At 58.7% G+C, this 15,684-nt stretch overlaps 2 protein-coding genes across 11 annotated transcripts in view; one reads left to right on the top strand and one right to left on the bottom strand.

Moving 5' to 3' along the window:
• The window catches only part of RHBDD3 (rhomboid domain containing 3), a 9,740-nt gene extending 4,788 nt beyond the window's left edge, over window positions 1-4,952 (top strand). Inside the window, exons 1-7 of one of the 4 annotated variants that reach the window (XM_010828729.1) lie at window positions 7-314; window positions 1,241-1,325; window positions 1,909-2,098; window positions 2,733-3,116; window positions 3,991-4,153; window positions 4,242-4,529; window positions 4,617-4,952. In XM_010828729.1, the coding sequence (XP_010827031.1) occupies window positions 1,951-2,098; window positions 2,733-3,116; window positions 3,991-4,153; window positions 4,242-4,529; window positions 4,617-4,794 (1,161 nt within the window). In that variant the 5' untranslated portion in view covers window positions 7-314; window positions 1,241-1,325; window positions 1,909-1,950 and the 3' untranslated portion in view covers window positions 4,795-4,952. The other 3 variants (XM_010828728.1, XM_010828731.1, XM_010828730.1) reach the window with 3 other exon arrangements.
• A 257-nt stretch (window positions 4,953-5,209) lies between these two features.
• EMID1 (EMI domain containing 1) overlaps window positions 5,210-15,684 on the bottom strand; it is a 40,673-nt gene continuing 30,198 nt past the window's right edge. For 3 of the 7 annotated variants that reach the window (XM_010828720.1, XM_010828723.1, XM_010828718.1), the window contains exons 14-16: window positions 15,472-15,516; window positions 9,151-9,241; window positions 5,210-5,964 (exon numbers count right to left, since the gene is read on the bottom strand). In XM_010828720.1, the coding sequence (XP_010827022.1) occupies window positions 5,840-5,964; window positions 9,151-9,241; window positions 15,472-15,516 (261 nt within the window). In that variant the 3' untranslated portion in view covers window positions 5,210-5,839. Of the gene's footprint in view, window positions 5,965-9,150; window positions 9,242-10,079; window positions 10,165-15,471; window positions 15,517-15,684 lie in introns of those variants that run through there. The other 4 variants (XM_010828721.1, XM_010828719.1, XR_824230.1 and 1 more) reach the window with 3 other exon arrangements.

Here is a 15,684-nt window from a genome sequence, read left to right as displayed (position 1 = left end):
GGCCCGGCCGCGGGGGAGGGAGCCGAGACCGGTGGGCTGGATGGGAGGCCCTGAACGTAGCGCCCAGCTCGAGAGGCCCCCGACCCCCACCCCCCAGTAACGGTCGAGGTTGCGAAGACTCTTTTAATCACCCCTCATCCAACACTTTGTTTTTACAGAAGGGGAAACTGAGACCCAAGGAATTTGGGTACATCTCCTAAGTCTCACCCACACCCGGGACCGCCCCCCGCCCCCCGCCAGCCCAACTGTCCATGACCCGGAAGAATCATCCCCGTCCCTATCTTTCCATTCTGTCCTTCCGGTTTCCTGGAGAGGTAGGCGGGCTCTGAGGGTGCACAGCTCCATTTTATAGATAAAGAGACTGAGCTCTGCAGCGTTCAGATCCTAGTTCAGTTACTCTTGTAAAAGTAGCCCGGGGGGAGGGGGGTGATGGTGAGGGTGCAGGAAGATGGCAGTGCACCAGCCTGACTTCTTGGACTCAACCCGATCTCCCTAGGCGGATGCCCAGGTCCAGCAAAGGACAGGGCTCATTCAAATCCTTGAGCGGGACCTGGAACAAAGCTAGTGTCTTTCTTTTCAACGATCACATACAAAGCACGAGCTGTGTGCTAGGAGCACCCTGGGAAACTTGGCCGTGAGGGAGAGGAGCATCCCTCCTCCCCCAGTTCAGACCACCTGCCTAGAAAACTGGCCAAGCGGTACTCATTAGATAGGGTAGGCTCCATGATAGTGGGGGCGAGGGGCGCTTTGAGCTGGGCTTCAAAGGATGAGTAGGAGTTTGCTGTTGGAGACATGAAGCGAAAGACATTGCAGGCAGAAGAGTTTATATTTTTTCTGCAAGAGAGTGGCAGGTGGGTTTTGATGCCAAGGATGCCCCTGACAAGGGAGCAGATGAGGCAGCCCTCTTACCTCTGGGATTTCCCTTCCTCTCCTGTGACATCGGCTCAGTTGGAGTCCTGAGACATGCTAGGGTACCAGAGTGAGGGGATTCCGGCAAGGCTTAGAAGACAGGCTGGATGTGAGGAGGGAGAACACGGGAGGGAAAGCCTTGCTTCGTGGGCAGGGGATTGGCACGATTGAGGGCAGCTGGGCTGGAGCAGCTGCTTCCGTGTTGAGGCCTCTCCGTTGGTGGGGACGACCAGGGTGGCTACCATTTATCCAGCAGGAGTTGTGGCCCTGCCTAGTCCATTCCTTTTTCTTATCCTACAAGGAGTAAATTTTCTTAATCCCCAATTTACAGATGAGGAAGGAGAGGCTCTAAACTTGCTCAGAGAGGAGTAGACAACAGGAAGAAGTGGAGTGGATCCTGGAATCTTCCTGTGAAAGTGAGGGCAGGGCCAGAGGGGCTGCGATCAGGGCTAGAGGAGAGGGGTGTCTCTGTCCCGTGTCACTGTGTGGACTCCGGCTGCCCCTCCTCCAGCCCTCTGGCTCCACCTGCTCCCTAATCTGCCTGCCCTTTGGCTGGCCTTGCCCCCTCGGTCAAGGGCAGCTGAGGCCACCTGGAGCTCTTAAGTCAGTGGAGCGGAGCGGGAGGAAGGTGGCTGGTCTGTAGCCAGAGGGAATAGGGAGGCAGAAGATGGCATTCAGTTTGCCCTGGTGGGGCTGCACAAAACCCCCCTAAATTGGGGACCCTGGTGTCCCCGTTCAACTTGCTGCTCTCCGTGCTCCCCAGTCTGGGCGCCTTTTCAGGGCCCATCGGGGCCTGGCCTCTTCGCTGTCACACATAGACAGGGGACAGCAGTGGCTAAGCACGGGGCTAGACTCTGAGCTCTAATGCGGCCAAGTTGCTGCACCAACCTCTCCAGCCTCGGTTTCTACTTCTGTAAAACAGTGCTATTGCTATGGTAGCTGAAAGGTCAGATAAAAGCTGCAATAATAACTGTTGTTATTGTTTTCCTTTACCCCTAGCACACAGTCCCACGGCCACCTTTGAGCACCTTCAGCCAAGTTATGCATGCCAGAGGCCCCCCTGGCCTACCGACTCCGGCACTACCTCTCGCTTCCTCTGTCCTGATGCTGCTAATGAGCACCCTGTGGCTGCTGGGGGCCGGCCCCAGCCTCGTCCTGGCCCCAGAGCTGCTGCTGGACCCTAGGCAGGGTGAGGGCCGGCCACATGGGGCTTGGAGGCAGGAGATTTGCTGTAGGGCCTGAGACCAGTTGGCAGGAGCACGTGCGTCCTGCAGCGGTCAGGCAGGGGTCGGACCCAGCACCCCGGGGAAGGTCCGCCTTGACAGGGAGCATGCCCAGCTCAACCACAGCCGAGGAGGGAGGGCAGAGGGGCCAGCACAGGGGTGGGAGCCTGTGAGTAGGAATTCTTTTCAGATGGCTCCCCTGTCTGGTGGCTTTCCCTTAAACTAAGGCTTTTAGCTAAGCCCGAAAATGGGGAGGAGGAGCTAGGGGTTTGAGGACTGGCGGGAGCTGAGCACCTGTTTCCCAAGAATTTGAGGAACTCAAATGATGTTCACAGAAATGAAGTGACTTACCTATGGTTGGTTGCTCTTAAGAAGACTGATTGTTGGGTCTGGCTTGTTCTGCTTAAAGCAGCAGTGGGGAGGGTAGCCATAGTGTTTGGAAGCCCTTGGTCCCTTCGACCAGGGCTGAAAGTGCTGGCTGTGGGCAGGCTCTGGCTCCCCGGGAGGGGAGACTGGCTTGGTGGATGGCTCTGGCACACCTGGGCCAGACTCGGGGGCCACAGCCCCTAACCTGGCACATAAGCCCCTTCTCTCCCCCAGCACACCGGCTGCTCACACATGCTCTGGGCCACACGGCCCTTCCCGGCCTGCTGCTCAGCCTGCTGCTCCTGCCCACACTGGGCTGGCAGCAGGAGCGCCACCTGGGCACGCTGCGGTTCCTACACGCCTCCAGCCTGCTCGCGCTGGCCTCCGGGCTGCTGGCCGTGCTGCTGGCAGGCCTCGGGGTGTCCGGTGCAGCCGGGGGCTGCGGGTACATGCCCATCCACCTGGCCATGCTGGCGGGGCAGGGTTCTCGCCCTCGACGGCCCCGGGGGGCCCTGCCACCATGGCTCCTGCCGTGGCTGCTGCTCGCCCTGACACCACTGCTCAGCTCCGAGCCACCCTTCCTGCAGCTCTTCTGCGGCCTCCTCGCTGGCCTGGCCTGTATCCTTTGCCGGGGCCCAGGGCTGCTGTGGACGTGCGGGTTCCGTGGCTGGGACCCCAGGGTGCCAGGGAAGGAACTGGCATGAGAGTCAGGCCCCCTCATTCACACGCATCCCAGGGGCATCTCTGAGTGTCCTCTCTCTGGCTCTGGGCTGGTGACTGGGGGCTCGTGGCCACGTAGAGGTGCCATTTAACAGTTTAAAGGAGAGCCTGGGAGCTGAGGGGCCTTAGGAGGCGCCTAGCCTGGACGTCCCAGTGGAGATGGCAGTTACCCTGAGGCCGTGCAAGATGAGGAGATGGTAGACGAGGAGAGCACAGGCCCGCAGTCAGCGCGGAGGGTGAAGGGCCAGGGTGAAAGTGAGCCTGGGGCTCTCCTGGCCCCAGAAGGGGGTGTGGTGCGGGTGTGTTAAACACAGGTTTAATGCCTTTCGGGGCGACACTGCAGTCAGAGGGAACAGTGGGCGCAGGCTGGCCCTGGGGGTTGCTTAGGACTGGGGATGCCCGGCCGGATCCTGGAGAGGGGAGCGTGTTGCCCTCGCTGTGACAGTGCCCAGGGGTGGGCCTGGTGTCACAGACCTGAGCGGGCCCACAGGGCTCAGGAGATTGCAGATGGGGGGCTGCCAAATCGGGGTGAGATGGGTTTAGGGATGAGGCACGCCACTACCTCTTGCCGGCTGGGTAGCTGCAGGCGGGTCCCTTTTCCTCTCTGAGCCTCCATGCTGATGAGGGTGATGACACCGCTCTGGCAGGGCCATGGTGAGGAGACAGGAGGGAATGCCCGTCACACACCTGGCACGGGGCCCGGCATGTGGCGTGGGCTTCCCCCGGATGCATGTGGTTTTCCTTGACCAGCCGCCCTGCCCCGGGCAGACAGACGCTGCCGGGGCCTTCCGGTGGCTGGAGCTCTCGGAGCAGCGGCTGCAGGTGCTGCAGGAGGGTGTCCTGTGCAAAGCCCTGGCTGGATGCTGGCCGCTCCAGCTCCTTCCCGCCCCAGGCGGCCCAGCTGAGCTGCCCGTTGCCCATCCTGCCGGAGTGAGGTGAGGGTGATGCCGAGGACACTGGCCCTGGTGGTGGCAGCCGTGCCGGTGGCTGGCAGTCAGCCTTCTTCTGCTTCTGCCCTTCCAGGCCCCCCACCCCTGGACCTCCCCGCATGGCCTCCCCTAGCCTCTGGCCCCTCAGTGAAGGCTCAGCCCCGATCCTGCCAGGCCTGAGGCCTGTGCAGCCGCTCTGGGAGGGCTCCTCAGAGGCCGGACTGGCCTGGTCTGGGCCCGGCTTCCCCCCGGGGACCCCGCTGTGGGCAGCCCTGGACCAGCAAATGCTGCAGGAGGGGATCGAGGCCTCGCTGCTTGAAGGCCCAGCCCAGGGCCCTGAGAGCCCACTCTGGCTGCCTAAGTCCTCCGTCTCCTCTCTGCGGTAAGGTGGGGTGTGTGGGGGGGGTGCCTTGTTGTGGGGGCTGGAGGTGGCCCTGACCCTCCCTTCCCATCCCCTCCCCTGCCACAGGCTGCAGCAGCTGGAGCGCATGGGCTTCCCCACGGAGCAGGCGGTGGTGGCTCTGGCAGCCACTGGCCGAGTGGAGGGGGCCGTTGCATTGCTGGTCGGCGGGGAGGTGGGCACTGAGGCGCTGGTGACTCAGGGGAGGGAAGGGCCCACCCACCCTGAGGGTCCTGGGCCCCCATAGCACAGACAGGCCCTCAGGTGAGAAGAAGCCCAGCCTGTGAGGGGGACGTTGGAGCCCCAGCCCTGTCTGCTGAGAGTCAGGAGGGGGTCCAGGGTGGCCCCCCAGCACCCTGCCCCAGTACTGTTCAGAATAAAACACAGTTCACTTTTCAGCCTGGATCTCGTGGGGCAGTGCTTGTCTGACTCTTAGTTTGGCATCGGGGTAGAATGAGTGAACGAGCAGTGAACAAACGGCCGACTGTAGGAGGGCAGTGCTCTTCCTGGATGCCTGGCTCTGCCCCCCTACCCTGTCCCCCGGCTACCCAGGTGATGGACAGGGAGCCCTGGCTCCATAGCCCTCGGGGACAGTGAAGGCCACTGAGGAGAGCTGCTGGCCTGCCTGGCCACACCGTCTGAGCGCACACAGACCAGGCCAGTGGGCAGTCAGGCGGGGGCCTTTATTGGCTGATACGCATCTACCTGCTGGGGCTGTCACAAGCGGGTGTGGAAGCAGGTGGCCCCCTCCCCCAGACCATGGAAGGGACTGAGGGTTCAGGGGTCAGAAGTGACACAAAGGGCCCTGAACATCCAGTCAGATCAGGTAGCTTGACCTCAGGGTCAGGAAACCAGCACCAGAAAACGAGGAGGGGTACAGATGGGCCCCCCAGGTTTGGCTGGGGAGCCGGGAGGTGAGACTGCCCACCCTCGTCATCCCTGGGCGTGTGGAGGGCTGGGCAGCTCCAAACAACAGAAGCTCCAAACCTGCCGGCCCCCGCAGACCTGCATCACCCCATTTCACAGAGGGAAACTGAGGCCCAGGGCCCTGAGCAAGGCCTCACCTCTCACCTGGGCCACGCCTCCCTCTCAGGCCCTGGTCCCTGCTCAGCCTCATAGGAAGCAGACGTGCATGGGGTGCCAGGACCAAGACCCCCACCCAAAGGCCTAGGTGGTGGAAGGGACCCTGAGGATATTAATAAATATGGGCGGGCAGACCCCAGAGGCAGCTGGCCCAGGCCAGGCTGGGAAGGGAAGCCTGGCTGGCCCTCCCCAAGGGGCCACCACCACCCTCAGTCTCTCTCGTCTCGGCTCCTGGGGGCCACGATCCGGTAGCTGGCCGCGTGTCCTCCCCTCTTGCCCCGCAGGAGGCTGGGGGTGCCTGTGCTGGCGAGGCTTGCCCCCGACCCCTCTGGTTCTGCCGGAGGGAAGAAGAGAGGGAGGGATGGAGAGAGGCCAGGTTAGTGAGGTCTGTGTGAGGCACCCACCTACCCTTGGCCTTCTGGGGGTGGGGCTCTGTCATCTGGAAGCAGAGCTGTGGGAAAGAAGGGGGTCTGCGAAGCTGGTTAGTGCCCGTCCCCCTGGGAGTTACTATCCCCTAACCCAACTAGAGCGCTCAGGGCCTCTACATGATTTTCTGTGACAGGTGGGGATGAACCCACCACGTTTCTGAAATGCTTCGTACGTAATGGATGCGCCATGAAAAAGTGCTTTTTCATTAACGTATCTTGGATGTGGAGGTGTGCCCTGAGTCACTCCCATTTCATAGCTGGGTAGACTAAGGCCAGGCATCACTCTTTCTCTCTCCTTGAGTTATACGACCCAAGTGGGGAAGGGTTTAGAAGGCCAGGCTCTGCCACTGACCTACTGTGTAGCTTTGGACCTCTGTCAGGGTCTCAGTTGTCTGATCTCTAAAACCTGGGGGATGGTCCAGATACAGAGGCCTTGGGCAACTCCAGTAATTATTGGAGTCAGTTCTGATTCGGCTATGGTGACATATGCCCCAACCTGCAAATTAGCTGACCTCCAAAAGTAAAACTGAATAATTGGCGTTCTTCCCACCTGGCAAACTCCTACTCATCCTTCAGAACCCAGATCAGGACCTACCTCCTCCAGGAAGCCTTCTGTCACTATCACCTCAGTCCTTCTCAAATGAGGGGATAGGCAAGTTGGAAGGATGGGCTGTTTTTCCAGAGGGAGAGCCCCAGGATGGAGGACTTGGCTGAGCCTCCAAAACCCTGTTCACAGGACCAACACTTGGACTCTGGTTGCGCATCAGCTTCACACTGAAGGCCAAGCGGCTGCACCCTCATAGTCATAACTGTCTAGTATCCTGGCCCTGTGTCCCATGAACCTCTGGGCTGAGATTCGGGGCAGACAGGTATCTGCAGTCACAGTCAAGGGACAGTTTGTGCCCCAAACCAGGGAGCACGGGGAGAGGGAAGCCCAGAGCTCAGGTTCCAGCATCAGCTCAGGCCAAGTCCTGGCCCCACCGTATTCCAGTCGTGCGGCCTTGAGCAAGTCCCAGGGGAATGTGGGGTGACACTGCTGGAGTCACACTCCTGGGAAGTGTGTAAGGTGACCAGGAGTGGAAAGTGGTTTTCACAGTAAATACTGGGTCTTGATAGTCACAAGGCTGGTGTGTTTTCAACTCTTGCAGGTCTGGTCGCTGTGAGTCAGTCATGAGATGCTGTTCTGTCATGGCCAATGCTGTTCTGACATGACCAAATTCAGGTTTTCCCTGGGCCCCCCTCAGTGCCTAGCAGAGCAGAGAGGTCGGGGAACCTCTGCTGATGGAGCCCGAAGAGCTGGAGCTTTAGGCCAGACCTAGGGGACCCCAGGGGCTCACAACTCTCCCAGTGTCATTGCGGGAGTCACGAGCCCTCTGAACCTGTGCTTCTTCCTCTGTGAGGTGGGCATGGTACTGCCCACCTAGAACGCATGTTACAAGGACTGGGGATGCTGAATATAAGTTCCCCGGCCCGGGTGGCCCAGCTGTGTGACAGCTGTTACTATTACTGGTGTCGATCACAGTCTAAACACGAGCCCATCTGGGTCTTCTGTAGCCATGGTGTATGTGATGGAGCAGTGGGGACGGTTCCATCTCCTCTGCTCCCCTCCTCCCGCAACCCCCTTCCAGGCCACACTGAGTGGACATGGGCCCTGCCAGGTGCCTGGCACTTCCTCCCTGGGCTGCTGAAGGAGGGGCAGAGCAGAGTCAAGGCCACAGTGTGTCCCTTCTGGCTCCTGTCCCAGTCCTCCTGAGGGGGGTGGGGGGGCACCTGACAAAGAGCTGAGAGCCTGGGATTTGGTCCTTGGTCCTTCCTCTGGGAGAAGAGAAGGTCTGGGAGATGGTTGGAGAAGTTTCTAGAAGTTGGGGAAGCCATGTGGCTCAGCAGGAGCAGCTCTGGAAGCAGACCCGCACACCTTCCCACCCCTGGAGAGTGGGGCTCTGTGGGGGCTGTCCTCTCCCCTCCTCCTGGCACTCGGAGCCTTCCATGACTAATGTGAGGGTCCCATCTCGCAGGAAGGCTTCCCCTCACACACATCCTTTGGCGTACCTGTTCCCCACGCCCCTCACCTCTGCAGATGCTGAAGACCCTCCGCCACCAAGGCAGGTACCCTGAGACCCGCCTCTGCACCTGCCCAGACCCAGAACGCAGCTGGTGTGCCCTACACTTTTGCCAAATGAAGGAGATAGCTCTGACCTTAGCTCTCCTTCCTGCTGGGGGCCTCAGTTTCCCCATCTGTAGGACAGACATGAGGTTACGTGTGATGTCTGAGGCCGTGTGCACTGAAGCGTTGAGAGATGGGACATCTGGGAGGAGAGTGGCCGTTGGGGCCTCTTTGCAGGTAGAAGAGGGTTAGCCCCAAGGGCAGTCAATCCCTGCCTCTCTCCAGGGCCGCCACAGACTCCAGTTTAACTCTGGTAGGCCTCCTCAGCCCCATTGTGTCAGCCAGGTGGGGCTAACCTCTTGTCATGTTTACACTCAAGGACCTTCTCCAGCGGGGCCCTGCCAGACCGTCTAGCCCCAGCTCTCACCCCTCAGCGAGCTCACAGAGCAGTCCCTCTGGGCTCCCTCTGGTCTCTCGGCGTTTGGCCATGCAATGCCTTTTGCCTGTTCACTTGCCCCCGATCCTGGCCTTTCAAGTCTCCACTTAGATGCCTCCTTCCGGAAGCTCTCCCAAGATGCCCTCTGCCATGCCCCAGCCTGCTTCAGGAGCACTTCCGTGCTTTCCTGGTTGCCAGTACTCACTCCACTGGGGTATTCCTCACCCTGGGTTTAACACCCAGCTCCAGGGCTCCCCTCCCCACCTGCCCGCAGCAGCTCCCTAAGTTCCACGAGAGCAGGATTGTGTCTCTCTTATCTGTTGGAACCTGTCCAGCGAGGTACCTGGCACAGAGCAGGTGCTCAATCACTCAGGAACTAGTTACCAGAACCTTCTCTGTGCCAGACACCGTCTGCTGGCCGGATGGAAGGGCTGAAGAGGGGGTGGGGGCTGCTAGTCTGGATCCAGTGTTGGGAGGTGCCGTCTGTGTCCCCAGGCCCTTCCCAGGCCCTTCCTGGCAGGGGCTGCCCCTGCCTGCCCGCCCTGCCATTACCTGGCCAGATGATGGCTTCCAGCAGGGTGACCCGTCTGGCCAGGAGCTCCAGCTGAGCCTGCTGCTGCAGGAAGCTCTGTAAGCTAGGAGCCTGATGGGAGATCGAGAAGAGCAGACGGTGCGAGTCTGGCCTCCGGGGGCAGGCTGGGCCAGGGAGTTGAGGGGAGGGGCAGGAGCCTCTGTCAGGATCTTGTTCTCTCCTTCTAAGTGGGGACGGGGCTCACTTGGCTCCTCAAGTGACCAGATGGGTGGAGAACTGGTGGATGACTGCCTGGGGGAGGGTCTCTCAGCCCACTCATGGGGCACCTTGGGACCAGGAGGGCCTGCTTAGTGAGTGCCTCTTGGGTCAGAGCTGGAGGGTGGTACATAACCCAGAATCCCCTGGGACTCGAGCCTGGCTATGTCACCCACAGTCCCCTGCCCTGCTGGAGTCTAGCCCTGTGACCTGCTGGCCCATGGACTTGCACACTGGCTCTGTCTGGAGTCTGGATCCATTGCCCATAGTCCTCCTGGTGGCCTGGGTTCTGACGTTATTACCCACAATCCCCTGTACTGTTGCAGTCTGGCTCTTTACCCACAATCCTCTGCTACCCTGGAGCTTGGCTCTGTTGCCCATCATTCCCTTCAGACTCAAAATCTGTCCGCCCTGGCACCCCTGCAGGCCTGGAAACCACATTACCCACAGTTTCCGGAGCCCCAGGTCTGACCACAGGGGTGGGGGCCCGGGTTTCTGGGGCTCCCCTCTTCCCCTGTGGACTCGTGGGACCAGTCATCGAGGGATGGGTGGTCTTGACCTTTCACGTCCCCACCTGGAGAAGGTCAGGTACCTTCTCCGGCCTCTTGACTGGGCCCAAGCAGCTCCACCCTGGAGGGCCTGGGGAAGGCTGGCGGGTGGGGGCTGGGCTGTCTGTCCGTCTGTCTCTACTCACCATAGAGCCCAATCATTGTTTCCAAGATTAAAACCCTCTCAGCTAAAATCTTCAAAGCCTCGCGTAGTTGGTGCAACCCCTCCCCCTGTGGAGGAAAGAGACAGATGCAGCCGTGAAGAGGGCAGGGGAGGGGGGCCCTGCAAAGCTTGTTGGAGGCCCATGCCCCACCCTGGACATGCACCCGCAGCCCCTCACCACCTGCCACAGTCCAGGGCCCACGGACAGCTGGAACAAGACTCGGAGAAGACAGGAGGGGGACAAGGCAGGCAGAAGCAACCCCCTTGGTAGGATCCCACCCAGCTGTCTGCTCTCTGCCCACAGCCCTGCATATCTTTGCTGCACTGGAGGCAGGGGGAGCCCAGTCTGCAGGGGCACTCCTGCTGTCCCGGGGCCTGCCCGGAGGCTGCCCCAGAGCCCCAGCCGCTCTTCCGTCTCTGCTGCCTGAAACCAGCTGCTCTCACAACATCCGCAGGATTCCTGCCACATCCCTGGGCCACTTGCACTCTTGTTTACTTAGCAGTCTTTGAACTGACTCAGTTTTGCCTTCAATACTGTGTTTGTGTCAGCTAATTAACTCCACCAGTGGGATCAGGCTACTTTCCAATCGTCTTCCCACTCATGTCCAAATGAATATATCAGAGTAAAATCAGAAGATGTCTGAGTGGCATCACTGTTGGGAAGCTAGGCTTAAAATGCTGGTAAGGCTGAAGTCCAGGCCCAGGTGCGCCCTTCCCTAGTCCTGTTGGGCCCCTTCCTCCCAAGGGCTCTGACGGCTCCAGGTCCATATGCTGCACATATGGCTGGGAGCCCAGCCCTCAGCCCCGCCCTTTTGTCTCAGCTGAGTCTCCAGCACCCCTCAAACCCCTCCCCTGGACCTCCCTGCTCCAGGGTCTCCTGTCTCAAGTAGTGCTGACGCTGCCCAGGGCTCTGGTCAGGGACCACCAGCTGGCCCTCACCTTCACTTCTTCCCAGTGTCTGTCTGTCTGTCCTTTCCTCCCCCTAGCATAAGGCCCATGGTCTTGTCAGAACCCCACACTCCCTCACTCCTTCCTTCCTCTTTCCTAGTCCAGACTAAAGGTACTTCCGGGATGTAGAGATGTTAATTCTGACCAAGCAACAGGACGGCAAGAACTCCTCCAGCCCTGACACATCTGGGAGTCTCTCTCAAGTCCTTTTCCTCAGTGCAGATTAAATGAAGGGATGAAGTATAATACGCATCTTGGTACAATTGCTACCTTCAAGGTAGCTCTTCCCACACAAAACATCTACCAAGAGTCCTCGCAACGTGGCTGTTCTGAACGAGTCCATGGCCATGCTAGGACTGACCCTTGTGATCTGGCTGTCCTGTCCGTATCACATGGATGGGACTACTCTCAGGCCACTGCCTGGCCATGGAGCCTGGGGGGTCGCCCTGAAGTGAGCCCTCTTCAAGTATTACATGCATCTAAAAGTGGATGACCTTCAAGAACCACATTGAGCCGCTGGAGCATGGACAGTGGGACAAGCTGACATCACACGTCTCCTGGTGAGATGCAGTAAGAGGGCAGCGCCTCCCCAGCTGGCGGAGGGCAGTTCACCTGCATCTCCTCCTGAGGGAACTGTCAGGCAAATCTAGATGGAGGGACAGTCTCAAAAAGACAAACTCGAGAGAAGGAAGAGAAGGGCAGGGGACCTGTTCTGGATTAGAAGAACCTAGCGACGTGACAGGAGAAGGCGATGGCACCCCACTCCAGTACTCTTGCCTGGAAAATCCCATGGGCGGAGGAGCCTGGTAGGCTGCAGTCCATGGGGCCGCAGAGTCAGACACAACTGAGCGACTTCACTTTCACTTTTCACTTTCATGCATTGGAGGAGGAAATGGCAACCCACTCCAGTGTTCTTGCCTGGAGAATCCCAGGGACGGGGGAGCCTGGTGGGCTGCCGTCTATGGGGTCGCACAGAGTCGGACACGACTGAAGTGACTTAGCAGCAGCAGCAGCGACATGATAACCAAATGCAATACACGAATCTTGATTTGATCTTGGATTTTTTTTTTAAACCAGCTACAAAATGCATTTTGGAGATGACTGGTAAAATTTATAGGTAGTGAAGTGAATTCACTCTGTGTGTCCGACTCTTCGCGACCCCATGGACTGTAGCCTACCAGGCTCCTCTGTCAATGGGATTCTCCAAGGCAAGGGTACTGGAGTGGGTTGCCATTTGCTTTATAGGTGACTGTGGTACTGTGGCTCTTTGGGAGAACATCCATGCTCTTTCAAGACACACACTGATGTGTTGGGGGAGATGCAGATGAGGTCTGCAACTTACTTTCCAATGGATTAAGAAAAAAAAGTCTATAAGTATATAAAGATTGAAAGAACAAACATGGCAAAACAGTAACAACTGGTCAGTCCAGAAGAAGGGCATAAGGATAGTCACTGAACCAACTTTTCTCTATATTTGAAAATTTTCCAAGTAAAAACCTGGGGGAAAAATGCAAAAGAAAAATATTCTGGGTAAGTGGCCTGCTATTTGCACCGATGATGTCCCAGTGCCCCCAAGCCTGGCCTGAGTGTCCAGAGCCTGCTGGACAGCCCCTTAGCTGTCACACAGACATTCCCCATTTTCCACGGAGAAAGCTCAGAGGGCCAGCTTCCCCTGGCTGTCTTCTGTCTTTCTCTATTGTAAACATCTCCCTTAACTTCTCGCCCCCTCATTCCACAGCCAGACTAGCACCCACGTGTCTCTCAGCTCCACTGACATCTGTCCATCTTCCGCCCCCTCCCAGTTCTGGCCCCCACAGCCTCTTGCCAGGATGACGAGGACAGCCTCCTGTCTAGTCTCTCTTTCTGCTCCCACGTTGCTCCCTTTTCCCATCCATTCTCCATGTGGCAATCAGAGGGATCTTTGACTAACAAAAATCTGACCACATCACTCCCCTACTTAACATTTCAACGCGTTGCTCCCCACTGCCTACAGCACAAACTTTACACTCCTCAATATGGCCTCTTAAGTCCCCAAAGCCTCTGACTCGTGTCTCACTCCTTGCCTGTCACCCTCTGTCGCTCCAAGTATTTGCAGCTCCTCAGACACCCCAGGCTTGCCCTCGCCCCAGGGCCTTTGCACACGATGTCTCCTCTCCTCTGCCAGAACACCCTTTGCCAGGCCTCAGCCTGAGTCTCCTCATCCAAGAAGATGCTGAGTTGCCCCCTGCCATCACAGCTGAGCTCCCCCTGTCCTGTCACTGCTGGTTACTGGTCTGTTCCCCCCTACTCCTGCTGTGACCACTCTGAGGGTGGGCACTGTGTCCAAATCACATCTGTGTCCACGGTGCCCAGTCTGGAGCCTGGCACCACCAAGGAGGTGCTTGGGGAAAGTTAGCTGGTTCCCCAAGCCCTGGGAGCTGGAAAGCCTGGGCTTCAGTTCCAGCTCTGCCAACAATTCACTCTGTGGAGTTGGGCCTCAGTTTTTCCTATCTGAATAAGGGGTATGGGCTTTGGTCTGGACAGGCCAGTGCCTGCAGCGCATCCTCATGACCACTGGGTGTCACTGCTGAGCCACAGACAAGTCAATGGCTGCAAGAGCTTCACCAAGTGGTGACTAGCAGGTGGAGTGTGGGTACAGGAGCCCTCCCCACGCGGACCTCATCCCCACCTGCCCCCAACAGAGCTGGCCCTCCCAGCCCCCAGAGCCTCATGCATCCCCCAGCCCAGCAGGTCCCCTCCCAGGCAGGCGGCAAGCAGGGACAGGAGAGCAGGTAGGTGAGGGGAAGGCAGGTGGATGGGCAGGGGCCCTGCTACCTCATGGCGGGGGGAGTCCCTCCCAAAGGGGGTTCTGAGTTTGAGGGCTGTTCTGAGAGAGCTCAGGCATCTGTTTTCCTGTTGGGCCCCCCATATAGGGATGGGGCTGCCCAGCCTAATTCAGCCTTCACCCCACCTCTCCCACCTCCCCCAGGCCTCTGAAGAGGCCAGTGAAGGAGCCGGAGGGCTGGGATCTCCTGGGTCTAGCTGACCCCCAGCCCAGCTCATGCCCATGCTGACAGTGTGCTTAAGAGGCTCTGGAGCCACTAGGGGGTGGAAGGTGGGGAAGCGAGTAGGGTGGCAGTGAGGGGCTGGGAGAGGCTTGCTAGAGAGGTAGCAGGACCCCACGAGTCATGGGAAGACACAGGGGAGGGCTCGTGCATGGTGGGGGGCTCCCACGGCTGTATCCATCACTGACCCACAATCAGGAGCAGAGAGGGCGGGGCAGGAGCTGGGTGCTCCCCATGTCTTCCTTAACTAGCGCCTGCCAGGAAGTAGGGCATCCCAGCCAGACTGCACCAGGAGTGGGTGGGGGAGGGAGGTGGGCACAATGCCAGCCTCCAGAAGAACGCCCCAGTGGCCTCTCCTGTCTGCCCCCATCCCGTCCATTTTCCAAACGCCTCCTATAGCAGTGGTGGTTTCCAGGTCCCTGCATCGTGGGGCTTCTGGTGCTTCCGCCATGTTTCCTGGTGGGGGGCGGTGATTTCTAGGCCCTGAAATTCATTCACCGCAACTCCCTCTCGTGACGGTGAAGGCTTCTAGGTCCCCTTTCCCGTTTATCCTATGTCTTCTGTGCATGTGACAGTTTCTAGGCTTCCTTTGTGTACGGTGGTTTCTAGATCTCCTTGTTTCATTTTCCATGGTTCTCTGGTGCGTATGACAGTTTCTAGGCCTCTCCTTCCCCTCCTCATGGGTCTCCTGTGTATGTGACGGTGTTGAGGATCTCATGTTAATTGTACGTCTTCTGGGTACAATGGATCTAGGTCCCTTGACTTCATTCACCATGTACACTGGGTCCATGATGCTTTCCAGGCCTCCCTTCCTATGATTCACCGTTTCCAATGTGTACCGTTTGTACCACCATTTCTGGTGGTGTCCAGAGCCCCATCCCTTTTACCAAAGGGCTCCTGTGTATTTCGGTGTTTCTGCACCTCCCTTCCTGTGCTTCATGGCTTTCCTAAGGCCAGTGGGCCAGGAGTGGCCCCCTCTTCTGTGTGGGTATTGTTTTCCTGCTTCCCTTTCTTTTGCAGACAGGGGAGCAGAAGCCAAAGCCCTTGCTGGGAAGGGCTATGGGGGCAGGGCATGCAGTCTGGACTGGGTCAGCCCAAACCACCCAGGAGGAAGCGGCAGGGTCACCCTGGCCTGCAAAGGCCGCAGAGAGAAGACAGAGACAGGGACGAAGACAGAGTGTATAGGTCTGCTTACAAGGCTGGCCCTGCCCACTGGGGAGGGACAGGGTGCTGGGAGGGGGCAAGGGCTGAGAACTGGCAAGGCTCTGCCCCGGGAGACCAGGTTGCAAAGGGGATTTGGATGGGCTTCCCCCACCCCCATATAATCTCCTGAGTGTCCAGGGCAGGGGGGCAGCGGGAGGTCAGCGCTGGGCTAGAGCTTACCCAGTGGCTCTTCTCACCAGGGTCTCCTTTGGGGCCAGGTTCTCCCTGCGAGGAAAGAGAGAGGTAGGAGCAGTGAGAGGGAAGGAGAGAGGGCTTGGGGGCTGTGGAGAGAGAGAGAGAAGCTGAGCTAGGCTGAGACGGAGAGAGATACAGAGTGGCTTGTTTGGACTAACACAAGATAAAAATGCAAAAAAAAAAACAAAAAAAAAAAAA

Source organism: Bison bison, unplaced genomic scaffold (assembly GCF_000754665.1).
Source record: "Bison bison bison isolate TAMUID 2011002044 unplaced genomic scaffold, Bison_UMD1.0 scf7180017864495, whole genome shotgun sequence".
NCBI classification, from domain to species: domain Eukaryota; kingdom Metazoa; phylum Chordata; class Mammalia; order Artiodactyla; family Bovidae; genus Bison; species Bison bison.
The sequence above is the reverse complement of the archived record's forward strand: the minus strand, read 5'-3'. Positions and strand labels throughout refer to the sequence as shown.